Here is a 14,891-nt window from a genome sequence, read left to right on the forward strand (position 1 = left end):
CGAGAAAATTTCTTATATGCCATTGAAACCTCACTGGTTTCCTTATATACCATCGAAAAGTAGCTATTTCCTTCTATGCCACTAGGTGAAGTTTTTGTTCCATTTTATGCCACTACCATCACCATTCTGTTAACCCTCTGTTAAATAGGCTTTGAAATGACAAGTTTACCCTTGATATTCTTCTTCAACATGTTCTTTTCTCTTCTCTATCCCTGTCATTCGTCCAAGAGACGATGAGTCAGTTATTTTGGTGCTGCCATGAAGCGATAGCTTTTCTCGTTCTTTTCAATTGCAATATAAGCAAAGATGACACGTCGCCAGGAAGAGAGAAGGGAACAGGGTATCGGGATAGGGAAGCCGCATCCCAAACATACTAACAGTTACTTGGTGACGGCAATGGCAATTGAGTGAATGACCAGGTCAAAAAAAAAATGGCAAATGAGTGAATGAAAGCAAATGAGCTTAATTATATTGCCGTGCATGTGAAATGGATTAATCATTCACTTAGGGTGTGTTCGGACCCAAGGGTTCCCAACCCTTCTCCATCGTATTCCGCGCGCACGCTTTTCAAACTGCTAAACGGTGTGTTTTTTTGCAAAAAAATTTCTATATGAAAGTTGCTTAAAAAAATCAAATTAATCTATTTTTGAAAAAAAATTAGCAAATACTTAATTAATCACGCGCTAATAGACAGTTCCGTTTTCCGTATTCACTGTTCCGGGATGGGAACGTGTTCTAGCGAACACAGCCTATTCAGGCTGTAGATGTCACCGGCGGCTATGCCGACCACTTCTTTTGTCCTTAATTTAATTTCATCCCTCGTACCAGATCCTAGAAAATATAATACTAATACTGTCACCCACATCCCATGAACATGTAGAGTTTTTTTTTAAAAAAAAATAAACAACCTCCCTAATCTCTGTAATAGCTTCAGTTAACACGTTAACGATCAGATTGATCGACCGCGCATGCAGTCGTGTATAGAAAAGTTCCATGCATGTTGTGATGTTGATAACATAACTTGGACGAATGACAGGGATAGAGAAGAGAAAAGAACATGTTGAAGAAGAATATTAAGGGTAAACTTATCATTTCAAAGCCTATTTAACTAAGGGTTAACAGAATGATGACGGTAGTGGCATAAAAGGAAACAAAAACTTCACCCAGTGGCATAGAAGGAAATAGCTACTTTTCGATGGTATATAAGGAAACCAGTGAAGTTTCAGTGGCATATAAGAAATTTCCTCCTTTCTTAAAGGGTTGAAATCATAAAAAAATAAATATTTATTTCCTGTTGCAACGCTTAGATATGTTTTAAGTATATATAGCAACAATTATTTTTGTATTTAAACTACACAGGAAATCTTAGGATCATAAGGAGCATCTTCACATGGGTGACCAACTCCCCACCAGCGCATAGCTGCTTCGCGTGAAAAGCAACACCACAGTTGTGCGCCATGTAACAAATCATCTCCACCCATACCGTCGAGATAAGGTCCCAGCGAGCAGCTGCTTCCTCCATTTTAAGCAATTCTGACGACACATCGATAGCATCACCAAGCACATCATGATGCCGTGCGGAAAGGAGATTCTCGACAAACTCACTCCGATCAACTGGGCGGTCTAAGATAACAGGCCACATCACTTGCTCTCGACTATAACTGAGACTGTCACGCTCGTATTTACTGACCATGGCTTTGCACTTGACGATGAGGTACATGACGTAATTTGACAACTCCCAGTTTGAGTTCATCAACTTTTCAGTAGAATCAGCAACTCTACTACTGTCGGCCTCTAGGCATATGTCGGTCACCAGGTGCCAAATAAAGACACTTGCCACAAAACCCAAATCTTGGATCCGACTAATCCAAAGTGCTCGTTGAGCTCTGGCACTTGGAGATGCAGAAGCCTGCTCCTCATCACTTGTACCAGCAGTAAACTCGAAGGGAGGAGGAGCTTCATGGTGGTAATACCTTTTGACCCACCGTTGTGCCCACTCCCCATGGAATCTGGTCAAGTCCAGCTTGTTTGCACTTGTTGAAGTGGCCCATATCTTGAGCATTTTATCAAGGATTAGCCTCTTCACATCGGTAGATACCTTGACAGGTTTGGTACTGCAGGCTCGCTCAATGCCCACGAGACGCATCACCCGTCCCAGCTGCAGTCCTGCTTTTTTCTCATGGATGCACTCGTCGATCATGTTATACTGTTGTAGCTCCCCTGACCACTCTATTCTGCTGCTTTCCGGATGGAGATGCTTTCTGGCAAATGAGAATTAATAATATATTACTTTCATAAAACACTTATTGTATAAGCAAAATATTTCTTTCTTGAGAGCTTTTACGGTGTTTGCATTCTAAAATTGGTAAAAATCTAACGGTCCACAATAAAAGGTACCACTTAAAAGATATTTAAGTATTGATATAGGTACTTTGGTAGTAAGTGTAAAAGGATAATTTTTTAAGGGATAGAGAAGGGCATAATTGTCTTCTTATCAGTTTTAGGTACACAGGTACTGCATCGGTACCTCATCTCTAGTATGCCCGTAATTCTCATTTTCGTTATTTACGTGTCCTAAAAAGATTTACATTTCCTTCCTAGGAACATGATCGTCGGTAATCCTCCATTACAAAATATACGTGTTTTTTCTTAGATTCACATCTTCTTTCTAAGAATATGATCGTGATATTTTTTAGGTTGATATTTTGTTTCTAATAACACAATTGGATAAAATATGACCGAATGTTTGTGTGGTTATTTTAAAATTTATATTTTATCACAAAGAACATATAACCTCAATAAAAGATCGTCGATTTGTAGGTTCATATGTAATTCATCGTCAATACGCTATATTTACATGTTTGTTCATCTTTGCATATTCTCCCCCAATAACATGAACATAGATACTATAATTTCAAAGTACAAAGTCTTAAAAAAATATCAAAGTACAAGATATGACAGTAAGTGAAGAAGGAAATTGATATGTTTTGTTGATCATGCAGCCATGTTGTTTTGGGCGAAAAAATGTGTTATTTTTTATTATTATGTTGATTAGGGTGCAATCGCTACAATTGAGGAAATTCTTTTAAGAATAAAATGCTGTCTCTTTAATTCTATAGTAATCAACTGTGTTAATTAGTGGGATCCTGATCTTGTTCTCACATCTTCGTTCCAAATATTTGAACTTGCTAGCTAATAACTTGCGTTACTCTTGTTAAGCATGCTAGAAATTAGGGGCTAATTTAACCATCACCGTTTCCAACTTAATCATCATACATGCATGAACACATGCTAAATTTAGTGGCTAATTTGGCTGCCACGTACGCTACCTTATATAGAAACATGCATGTCAACTTAATTATAAATTTGTGATACATGAAACAACACAAAAATACATTCAAATATTAGAAAATGATAAAATTTATTTAGGAGATAAAATTTATTTTGGAGATAAAATGTATGGGAAGATTTACATTTTCGACCGAATGATACAAAATGTAACGGAGACAAAATGCCTCGGAAGATTTACAACTTTTTCTACCAAACAATACCGATCAATTCAGCTAGGTATTTGATTAACCCAAAATACTCATATTTTACAAGTTAATTACTTCACTGCCATCGGTTACAATAACTTTTATTCTGTACCTTGCCCCTCTCTTGATCAACGGTTCATATTGTTCTATCTCTCAATACTTTAAGTACCTCGCAAACACCGCAAAAGCTCTCTTCTTTTATAGAAGGAAGCAAGGAAGGAAGGTTCAATATTGTGTGTATTTCCTCTTTTTTCAATGATCTATAACCTCTACTATATATATAATAACTGAAAAGGCCAAAATTGAACTAATTAATTTGGGAGTACCGTAAAAGATTCCATGTTGAATATGAAGACATGAGCCACAGCAAGACAGATGATATCTCCAATGTGAAAGCGCCGACAAGCAATATGTAACATATCATTACGTCAGCTATATTGTAGCTGCTCCCCGCCTTGAGATGATGATCAAGCCTGGATACAAGAAACAGAGAGAGAGCAATACAGTTTAGGGCGAGCGTGGTGATGCGGCACAATAAACCCACCACGAGGCCGCCTCCGAACTTGGTGTAGAAGTAGTCGTATATCATTGAGAGATGGATGTCGGCTAACTTGTACGCCATGTCAACTAGGCTGTCTAAAGGTTCACCACCACCCCATAATTCTGTTCCCCCTTGATACCAGTAGGCTGGTCTTGGAGGGATCACGTCCATCAAGAAGTCCAAGCCTAGCCTGAAGCCCTTGGTGGCCACCTCCACGATTCGCTCGAAATTCCTCTCCTGCTCATCTGAAATGATGGATGACAGCTTGCTGTAGTAATCAGTGGAGTGTGTATTGAAATCGTACTCGGCGCTTGGGGCATAGAACTCCATGTCACTGCTCTCCAGCGATGTTGATTGGGCCCTCCTGAGTGCCCATATTCTCTCGGCGTATCTGGTCGTCCCGGCAACGAACATGATCGCTGTGGGAACCGCCAGCCACTTGTCACCTCGCCACTGCATGCTGACAACGTAGATTGCCATCAACATTTGGACGGTAAGGGTCAGAAGGTGTCGCTTCCATAGCGCGCAGTCCTCCATGGAGAAGGCCGTGATGGTCTCCTGCCCACCGAGATGGAGCAGCATGAAGGGCGCCCAGAAGAGCACCAGCCGATGCTGCTGCTGATTGTCACCCAAGAGCGTGAGTCGCCCGAGGACAAAGACCGCCACAGAGTCGGCTGACAGATAGGCGAGCCAGAGTAGCACGCTGAGCACACGGGACCGGCAATGCTTTCGGAAGACTGCGGCGAAGAGGAGGAACACCTGCAAGGAGAAGCTCACCACCACCAAGCATTGGATCTCCCAATCATTCCAGAGTTGTTGCGCATGCGTTACCAAGCTGCAGTTCCAATTATTAGTATGCAAATTAAATATAATTCAATTTACTAGTACGTACCATATATAGAAGATTACATATAGGAAAGATACGTCCGTCCTCTGGATAAAAAATACCCTCTTTATTAGGTGGCTAAGAAATTTTCTTCTTTGGCAGATGCATGGCACAAGTACAACAACACCACCAATGAAATGAATGAATGTACCGTTTAGACCCTAAGCTAATCTAGTCAAGTGTTATGAGATTTGGTAAGCCAACTAGATAATTATGTATCTGTCAAAACTTTACTACTGTAATATAAGCTAGCGCACATCGATTCTTAATTTGATTTCAAGGTACTACGTACGCGCAGTATCTCGATTCTTAATTTGAATTCGTACCTGTGGTGATCAGCCGCGGGAGGGTGGCACCTCTGCTGTACGCAGACGACGCAGACTTGATTGTCCCCCATACATATATTTTGCTGCTCGCTGCAGTTCGTACGTTTTGTACGTAGCTGATCACCGATTAGCAAGACTCGATCGGAGGGCGATATGATCTGCTAGCTAGCTAGCTTAGTTCCGATCCTGTCATTTATATATTTCTTGCGTATTGTTGTTATTCTTTGCTTGCTTTGCAGCACAAGCCACAAGCCGGGAATTGATTCTAGTGTGCACGCAGGGTGCAGGCTGTTAAAAGATTAGAAGAGTAAAGTGCATGGGCGGTCGTTAAACGTGGCATGCCACACAGACAAGACGTGGCATCATTTTGACTAACAAACAAAACCCATTTAAAAATTTTCCCTTTTTTTTCTTCTTTTCTTATCTTTTTTGTCTTCTTCTCTTTTTTTTCTTTTCTTCTCCTTTCTATGTGACCCGAATAGAAGAAAGGAAAAAAAAGAATGAGAAGAAAACGAAAAAGAAAAAGAAGAAAAAAGAAGGAAAAAAAAGAAGAAAATGACATGTCACGTCCATATGGCATGCCACATCAGCGCCACGTATGATCCTATAGGGGCTGTGGCGATTTAGGACCTAGATGACACACTTTGACAAGTTCTGAGATCTAGATATACATTTTGAGAGTTTAAAAATCTAGATGACACAGCCCTACAAGTTTAAGGACTGCCCATGCATTTTACTCAGATTAGAATATATCTTTGATTCATTCACAGTGTATATGGTACTAGGTAGGATTGTATAGTAAGTCCATCATCCCTTACCGTTCGTGTATTCTTTTCGGAGCCATTCATCCGGTGATCTATAAGATACACGGCCAGGCATAATTGTTCTTCGTGCTGCCACTCAATCTTTCCCCTACGCACAGGACAAAGCGGATTTGCTTTCTTGTTTGCGCTTTGCTTGCAGTTGGAAGCGATGCACATGGTTCTTTTGTTGCCGAAGCTAAGCTCCGCAGCTTTGTCAGGGAAGAAGGTTGGCTGTTGAGGGTCACATTTCCTCTGTGTTTCATTTTGGGCCGAATTGGGTCACTACCGATCCATACTTTGGTAGGCTTAACAGGCCATGTACCGACCCAGAACTCAGTGGGCTGGTGACATTGCGTCAGTACTTCCAAACTTTTTTTGTGGGAGAAATAAGTTCACTTTAGGTCCCTCATCCTGACGTCAAGTTTGAATTATATCCCTAACCACAATACCGGATATAATGCATCCCTCATCTTTCAAAACTAGCACGAATATAGTCCCAAAGTAGTATTGTAGGTTGTTTTGGCTGATGTGGCGCCATAAGAAAAAAAAGCAATAAAAAAAAACCTTGTGTGCCCCACATGTTAGTGATACAACGTTCTTCCTCCTCTTTCACCCTCTACCCTCTCTTTCCCAGCTCTATCGAGTTCTCCAGCATACAAAATCGACAGGGTGGTAGCTGGTGGGGAGAAGGGCGATAGCCGGTGGAGAGAAGCTAGGCGGTGGCGGCAACTTCACCGAGCTCGATAATAAAAAACATTGTATTTGTAATGGTTTTTTTTAAAAAAAAAGAGGGACACGTTATATCTGATACTGTGGTTTAGGATGTAATTCAAACTCAATGACAAGATAAAGGGACCTAAAGTGAACTTATTCTTGTGTGGGATGCTACAAATTGGGTGCACTGAACTGGGCCGCTACAAATTGTAGTGGGTCAGTTTCCTCGAAATGGACCAGACCTTTGTGGGGTTGGACGCTGTAATATTTAATAGGAATAAGTTCACCGGAGGTCCCTCAATTTAACAGCGAGATTTTTTAAGATCCTCTAACCACAAAACCAGAAATCTCCACCTCTAAACTAAACAAAACCGTTCACTCAAGGTCCCTAGGCAGTATATATGGGTGGTTTCGCTGACGTGGCATCCTAGTCAGCAAAAATAATTAAAATTAATATGTGGGGCCCACATGTAAGTGAGACAATGGTGTGGGTCCCACATTTCTCTTTTTTTTTCCTTTTTCTCTTCCCTTCTCTCCGGGTTCTCTCGAGCATGTGCGGCGATAGAGGGGGAGAGAGGCGGCCGGTGGCGGAGCGGGGACGGCGGCGGTGGGAGAGGGAGAGAGAGGCGGTCGGCGGCGACAGCGGCGGCGGGAGAGGAGAAGAGGTAGCGGCCGGCGTGATGGCGAGCTCGGCAGCAGAGATGTTCAAATGCGCCGTGTGCTCGACCTCGGGCCCCGCCGCCGGCGGGCGGCGCGCTCCCCCTGTCGACCCTCTCTCCCTCCCTCACCTACTCGCCGTCTGCCTCCTCTCCCTCCGCCGCTGAGCTCACCACCTCTCCGCTACTCCACCCGTGGCTGTGCTCGCCCTCCGCTGCTCTGCCCGCATCTACGCTCGCCTGCCGCCGCTCCACCGCCGCGCTTGCCCTCCACTTCTCTGCCGCGGCCACGCGCGCGCTCCACTGCTCGGCCCGCCGCGCTCGCCCTTCGTTGCACCCCCCGCATCCACGCGCGCTGCTCCGCCTACCACGCTCGTGGAGGAGATCAACCAGCATGATGACGACACCGGCGGTGAAGAGCTGGAGCATGAAGAGCGTCGCCGCTCCGCCTGCCGCCCACGACCCGCTTCGCTCGCTGTCACTCCGCTACCGCTCTTGCTCGCCGCCCCGCATGCCGCTCTCACATGCTGCCCCGCCTCCTGCTCCTGCTATCCCGGCCGCCTCTCTCCCCCTCTGATCCGCCGCTCCCTCTCCCCTCCCCTCCCCCTCCGGCTCGACTCGCGCGCACCTCTCGCCATGCGGAGGAAGAGAGAGATGGCGACGGGCGGAGGGAGAGGGGCGGAGTCGTCGGCGGCGCCATGGGTGGACTCGACGGCGCGGCCCACCGGATTTGGGGCGGTAAAGAGGAGCGGAGGCGATGGGTGGTGGGGCGGAGTCGGCGGTGCGGTGGTGCGGAGGCGGCGGCGGCGCGATGGGGCGGAGTCAAAGGCGGCGCGGTGGGGCGGAGGCGTCGTGGCGTGTGGGGCGGAGTTGACAGCGTCGACGATCGGCGCCGCTGTCGGGCCGACGACGAGGACGCGCCGCCTGCCGCGCTCGCTCCGTCCCGGCCGACACGCCCGCATCGGCCCACTTGCTCCGCGCTGCCCGCCTGCCGCGCTCGCTTGCCTCCCACCACCGGCCTCCCTCACTGAAGAAGAGAAGAGAGAAGAGAGAAGGAGAAGAGAAGGAGAAGAAAAGATAATGTGCAGCTGACATGTGGGCCCCCACGTACTTTTTAATTTTTTTTTCTAACTAGGTTGCCACGTCAGCGAAACCACCCATATATACTGCCTAGGGACCTTGAGTGAACGGTTTTGTATAGTTTATGGGTGAAGATTTCTGATTTTGTGGTTAAGGGACCTTAAAAAATCTCGCTGTTAAATTGAGGGACCTCCGGTGAACTTATTCCTATTTAATACCTTTCATTAGAACCACACGATTTCAATCCAACATTTCGGATGGAAGTTTGCGCTTCCAAGAGGCGGCGAGAGATGGGAGAGGAGGCGAGCAGCGGCGCACGCGTGGAGCTCGAGATGGGCTTTAAGGTGTTGGGCGTTTTGCTCCAGTGGGCATCGCTGATCAGTTGCGTCGTTCAACTGGACGAACACCCATTCATATGTGCTAAAATGGCACCTATAGTCAAAGTCTTGTACTGAATTCGTCCCATTTTGATTTGCAGAAATTTACAGCGATTGAATTTCGTTGATCGATCGAGAGGAGGATTTTACTGTGGAAGTGTTTTCCAGCCGGGCTTACACATGATGAAAGTCACGAACCAAACACAAAACACCTTCTTGATTAATTAATTAATTACGATGAATTCGTTCAATTAGCTAGGTAATGGTGCGTCCGCCGTCGACGCCGACGACCTGGCCGGTGATGTAGGAGGCCGCCGGCATGCAGAGGAACGCCACCGTCGCCGCCACCTCCTCCGGCTCCGCCAGCCGCCGCATCGGCAGCCGGTCCATCTCGCTCTTGATCAGCTCCGGGTCTATCGTCTCCTGCTCCGGCCATCCACCGAAATTAATCAATCAAAATCAATGATGTGATTAATCACACTAATTATACCATTAATCATGCACTAATTATGTACTAGTAACTGAGCTGGAGATCAATTGACTGAGCTGGTATATACTCCCTCAATTTTAGATTATAAGTCATTTTGACTTTGGTCAAAGTCAAGCTGCTTTAAGTTTGATTAAGTTTATAGAAAAAGATTAGTTACATTTTCATCCAAAAATAAATATATCTCTACTATTATAAAAATTGAAGATGTTTTTGCCGTTGTTCCAGTAGGTTATTTATGTTTGAGTCGGTTTTTAAGTTTGTTCGTTTTTAGAAATATAAATCTGTGTTTGAGTCCTTTTGCAAGTTCGTTCGCTTTTTAAAATACAAAAGACATCTTATAAGAAATTTCTTTAAAAAAAGTCATGCCAGAGAGTCGAACTCCTAATTACAGCTCATGATTTTCTTAAAAAAAAACAAGTGAATTCCTACAATGATTTTCACTCTAGCTAAACCGTAAAACAATACTAATAATAATACTAAAATAACCTTCATCCATTGCAACGCACGTGTATTTTGTTCTAGTTTAATTATAAATTTAATAAAACTAATTTGGTGTTGTAAATATTACTATATTTATCGATAAACTTAATCAAAATGACGATTTATAATCTGTAACGAAGGGATTATTTAGCTTACGTTTTGGCAGATGTCAGTCTTGACGCCTCCCGGCGCGACGCAGTTGACACGTATGCCGTCGCCGGCCCACTCGGCGGCGAGGCTCCGGGTGAGCTGGTTCATGCCGCCCTTGGTCATGGAGTACACGGCCAGCGCCGGTATGCCGACGGTGCCGGCGACGGAGGAGATGTTCACCACGCAGCCGCCTCCGCCGCCGGCGGCGAGCAGGAGCGGGTGCGCGAGCTGGGAGAGGTGGAAGCAGGACTCGAGGTTGGTGGCCACGAGCAGGGCGAAGTCCTCGCCGGAGCACGCCGCCGCCGCCCGGAACATGGTCCGGCCGACGTTGTTGACGAGGATGTCCAGCCTGCCGCCGAACTCCCCCGCCGCGGCGGCGACCAGCCTCTCCCGGTCGCCGCGCGCGGAGACGTCGCAGACGGTGGCGGTGACGCGGAGCCCCCTCTCCTCCCACCGCCGCCGGCTCGCCTCCAGCTCCGCCGCGTTCCGGGCGCACGTGTGCACGCGCGCCCCGAATCCGGCGAGCTCCTCCACTATCGCATGCCTGTATACGTAGGTATATACGCTCGTATTATACTCGTATATATACGGTGATGTGTATAGTTGCGTGTATATACCCGATGCCTTTGCTGCCGCCGGTGACGAGCGCCGTCGCGCCGGCGAGGGTCCACCGGTCCGGGATGCTGCGAGCTGCGGCGGCCGCCATGATCGAGCTTGGTGTTTTCTCTCTCTTCGCCGCCGTAGCTGAGTGCTTTGGGATGGATGGATTGTAGACACATGTCCGTATACATATTTATACTAGTAGCTCGCACGTATAGCAGCTTTAATTAACTAAAGCGGTGCAGAACTAGTCGTCGTTGAAAATTGATTACAATAAAGATATACTTGCTGTTCCTTCGTTTTATATAGAAACTTTTTTAAGGAAAACACACAGTTTAATAGTTTTGAAAATGTGCTAATGGAAAACAAGATAATTGAAGTTTAGAGCGGAAGAATAGAACGAGAACTAGTCATTTCGATTTTTCTTATAGTAGCTTACAGAAAAGTAAAGCGACATTATTTCTTCAACACAAAACAAACATATTATTAAAATATATTCAATGTTACATTTAATGAAACTAATTAATGTGTTATAGATGTTATCATTTTTTCTAGAAACTTATTTAATCTAAATAAATTCGACTTAAAAATCAAAATAATTTATAGTATAAAACCAAGGAGTATATAATAAGCTAGTAGTTGTTCATCTGATGGCTGGATACGTGCGGATCATATGCAGCAAAAGAAGGCGGCGACCGGCCGGCCGCCGGCCAACACGATCGCCGGCGGGTGCAAGCGGCGACCGGCCGGCATGCCGGCGTATAAACTGGAGGAATATATACTTTATTCAATATTTATTATCGCATAGAAAATATAAAGTGATATTCGTATGCATGCATGCGGTGCACTACCGTCGTCGTCGTTGAGCTATCATGCTCACGTGTCATTTCTTGTCAACTATACCTCCCATCTCTAATCTCATGATCTCTTCTAAAATATATTTATATCCGTGTAGCTAGCGTATGCATTTTTCTATCCATCTACTCCCTCCGTTTAATTAAGAATGTAAGGTGTTTTGGGTTTTTTTTACTAAGTTAAACTATTTTATATTTAACCAAGTTTATGGAAAAAAACATGACGCTTATAACATCAAACTAATTTCATTTGATATACTGTTAAATATATTTTTATAATTAATTCTTCATTTGTCTGATATTAAAAATGTTGTTATATTAGTTATAGACTTGGTCAAATTTAATGAAATTTAACTTAGAGAAAAGCTAAAACACCTTACGTTACAAAATTAAAGGAGTACTTTATGTTTGTTTTCTTCACTTTTGCCCAGGTTTGTTCTAACTAGAAAAAAAACATGCTTAACAAAATGGATTGGAAATTTATGTATTGTTGATTATACTATGAGTCTAGATTATATACCGGTGTAGATATACTCAAAATGGTTAAGAAAGAAAAGATTAAAAAAGTTTCCATGGCGATAAATGTCCTCAAAGTTTCAGATGGATATTAATATGGTCCTCTTGACACAACTGACGCACAATGCTAACGAGACGACAGAGAAGCGATGCATGTGCCGGTACATCGGCCGAGATGCCTCCCGTAAATCATGATCTACTCATATGCATGCATATTCATATATTATCATGACCTTACGTATGCATATACTAGGGCAACTTGTGGAGTTGTGGTACAACTACCTCCGGTGACAACGCTCGGATTCAGAGGTACGTACGATATCAACTACCTAGTTTTTCTTGGAGTAAAAATGGTTGCATATATAGATAGCTCGCTTGGGTACTGATACTTGCTATTGTTTAAGAACCAACACCTATATATATATATGTAAGATTATAGGTGTCTGTTCTAGCCTAGCACTAATACCTATGGGGCTGCCAGCACATTTTCGGAAGTATTATTAGGGCACCCGCAATGATTATCTATAGGCTCTCTACAAGAGATTTATGTTAGCATATTTTCCTACTTGTAAGAGATTAAATGAAGAGAGAGAGCAAAGCTATCTACTAACTTAGAGATAGTCTATAGAGAAAAACGAGGCAATGCATTAGAGAGCTATAGATACCCATGTAGACATACTATTGAGGTACTATTGAGGTGGTTTACTATTAATCTAGTCTATTGCTGAGATGTACATGTTTTATAGAGAGCACCTTACTTTATCATTGCGGGTGTTCTTATATGTAACGGTTTATAGAGGTGCTTATTATTTTAGATCTAGCACTAATGACTCGGGTCATTAGTTCTGCGTAGTTGGTGCCGGGATCGAAACCGGCACTCATACTATTTTTTTCCCTAACATTGCTATGTCTTAGTAGTGTTAGATTCTAGAAAAATACAAGTACCACACTTACACATGTAGCTAGAGCACTAGTTTTAAATCTCATAAATTAATTGTGCGCTTTACCACCTTCGGAGATTTATTATTAGAAAAATGTTAGTACACACTCAGACAGTATAATCTGGGATGAGCTTTACCGCTTCCTGTTATTAATAAAAAAAATAAGTAACTGTGATAAGTCTATTACTTAAAATTAGATAGACAGTTTGCACTCGATTACTACAAGGATCCTTCCTACAACTGAACTATGATTCGGTTTGTAGAACATATATCAAGATAGACATTAATCATTAACATCATGTTCAGGCTTGACAGGACCAAGGGCTGACCACGACCAATGCAAAAAAAAAAAAAGTATTGGCCAAAGTGCTAATAAATTAATAATTGAACGCAGGAATTCTAGAGTAACATCTAAATTAGAGCATCAGCAAGAAAGGTATAAAACTAACCACGCTCGCTGTTATGACTTTTTTTAAAAAATATTTAGTACTGATCACTAGTGGCATGCATTGCGACAAACTAGTAGCTCCTACATGTAACAACTGAGCTACTTCCACATGAAAATCCAAATTAAAATTTATATTTCTCTATGCAGGGGAAATCGCCTATTAGCTTCTATCAAAAGCCAATTTCAATGTTTAAATGCAAATTATATCGAGTATATCAGGGGTCAAGAATAACATCAGTCCTATCGAATTTTGGTAGTGATAAAGCTTGAGCAATGCAAAATTTTGGTTTGATGCTAATTATAATGCTGTGAGATGGTTAGATATCTATCGATATGTTACCCAAATTTTGGTCGAACGAGGTTTTAAAGAAGTGTTCTTGCTAAACACATATATATCCGAGGAGTTCAAGCTACTGCATGCTTTCGCACGCTGTATATATACCTATCGAATTTGTTGATGATATTACTTATTTGGTTTCACTACTAAACAGGTATTCGCAGGCGACCTAAATAGGGTTTCGCAGGCGGACAAGTTGTCCGCCTGCAACCTGCGAAAATAGCACCTGGCATTAGAAAAAAATGGGCAGCCACCGCCCACCGCCGTTTCGGCCGGGAGCAGTAGCTTCCCATTCTCCTCCCATTCCCCTATCCAGATTCAACATCAAACCAAATTAAATACACAAAAACATCACAGATTAACAGACATCATAATGGTTCACAATCAAATCAAATCAAATCACAAATTTTCGCACGGACGTCGTCGTTGCAGTCGCACGGACGCACCCCGCCACCGCCCGCCGGTCCGTACCCTCCCCGCGCGCGACGCCGCACCCGCCCGCCGGTCCGCCCTTCGCCGCCGGCCTCCCCCCTCCCCCCTCTGGCCAGATCTGGAGGGGAGGGAGGGAGGGGAGCTGCCGCCGGCCACCCCGCGCCCAACGCCGCTCCCGGCCACCGGCCTCCTCCTCCCCCCTCTGGCCAGATTTAGAGGGGAGGGAGGGAGGGGAGCCGCCGCCGGCCGCCCCGCGCCCGACGCCGCGCCCGGCCACTGGTCCGCGCTTCGCCGCCGGTCACCGGCCTCCCCCTCCCCCCTCCGGCTAGATATAGGAGGGAGGGAGTGAGGGGAGCCGCCGCCGGCCGCCCCTTCCGCCGGCGGGGAGGTGAAGGGGAGGGGAGAGATGAGGAGAGTGAGGGGAGAGGAGGGTGAAGGGGAGAGGAAAGGACACTTAGAAAAATATCTGCCGATGTGCCACATATATATACCACGCTAATTTTCGCAGGCGTACCCCTTCGCAGGCGGACAACAAACTTCACCCTAATTTGCATTTTTTGTAGGCGGCTATTTTGCTCTAAGGGTAATGTCCGTCTGTGAAAATAAATACCCAACGTCGGCGAAAATGCTTTTTCTAGTAGTGTTTTCGGGAGATTAATACTTTGGTTGAGTTTGTTTGTTTATGACAGTGTACATTATCTCTGATCTAGTTAGAGAAAATTAA

The 14,891-nt window shown here is 44.4% G+C and overlaps 1 protein-coding gene and 1 pseudogene across 1 annotated transcript; both read right to left on the minus strand.

Annotated features, from left to right (window-relative positions):
• Positions 1-1,334: 1,334 nt before the first annotated feature.
• LOC127755279 (uncharacterized) lies at positions 1,335-5,434 on the minus strand. Its single transcript, XM_052280934.1, has 3 exons — positions 5,290-5,434; positions 3,863-4,912; positions 1,335-2,261 (listed from the first exon to the last, which is right to left on the minus strand). Exons 1-3 carry the CDS (start codon positions 5,358-5,360, stop codon positions 1,352-1,354), a joined length of 2,031 nt encoding a protein of 676 aa, XP_052136894.1. The 5' UTR covers positions 5,361-5,434; the 3' UTR covers positions 1,335-1,351.
• A 3,565-nt stretch (positions 5,435-8,999) lies between these two features.
• Positions 9,000-10,745, minus strand: LOC127755844 (noroxomaritidine/norcraugsodine reductase-like; annotated as a pseudogene).
• Positions 10,746-14,891: the final 4,146 nt, after the last annotated feature.

Source organism: Oryza glaberrima, chromosome 11, assembly GCF_000147395.1.
Source record: "Oryza glaberrima chromosome 11, OglaRS2, whole genome shotgun sequence".
Lineage (NCBI taxonomy): Eukaryota > Viridiplantae > Streptophyta > Magnoliopsida > Poales > Poaceae > Oryza > Oryza glaberrima.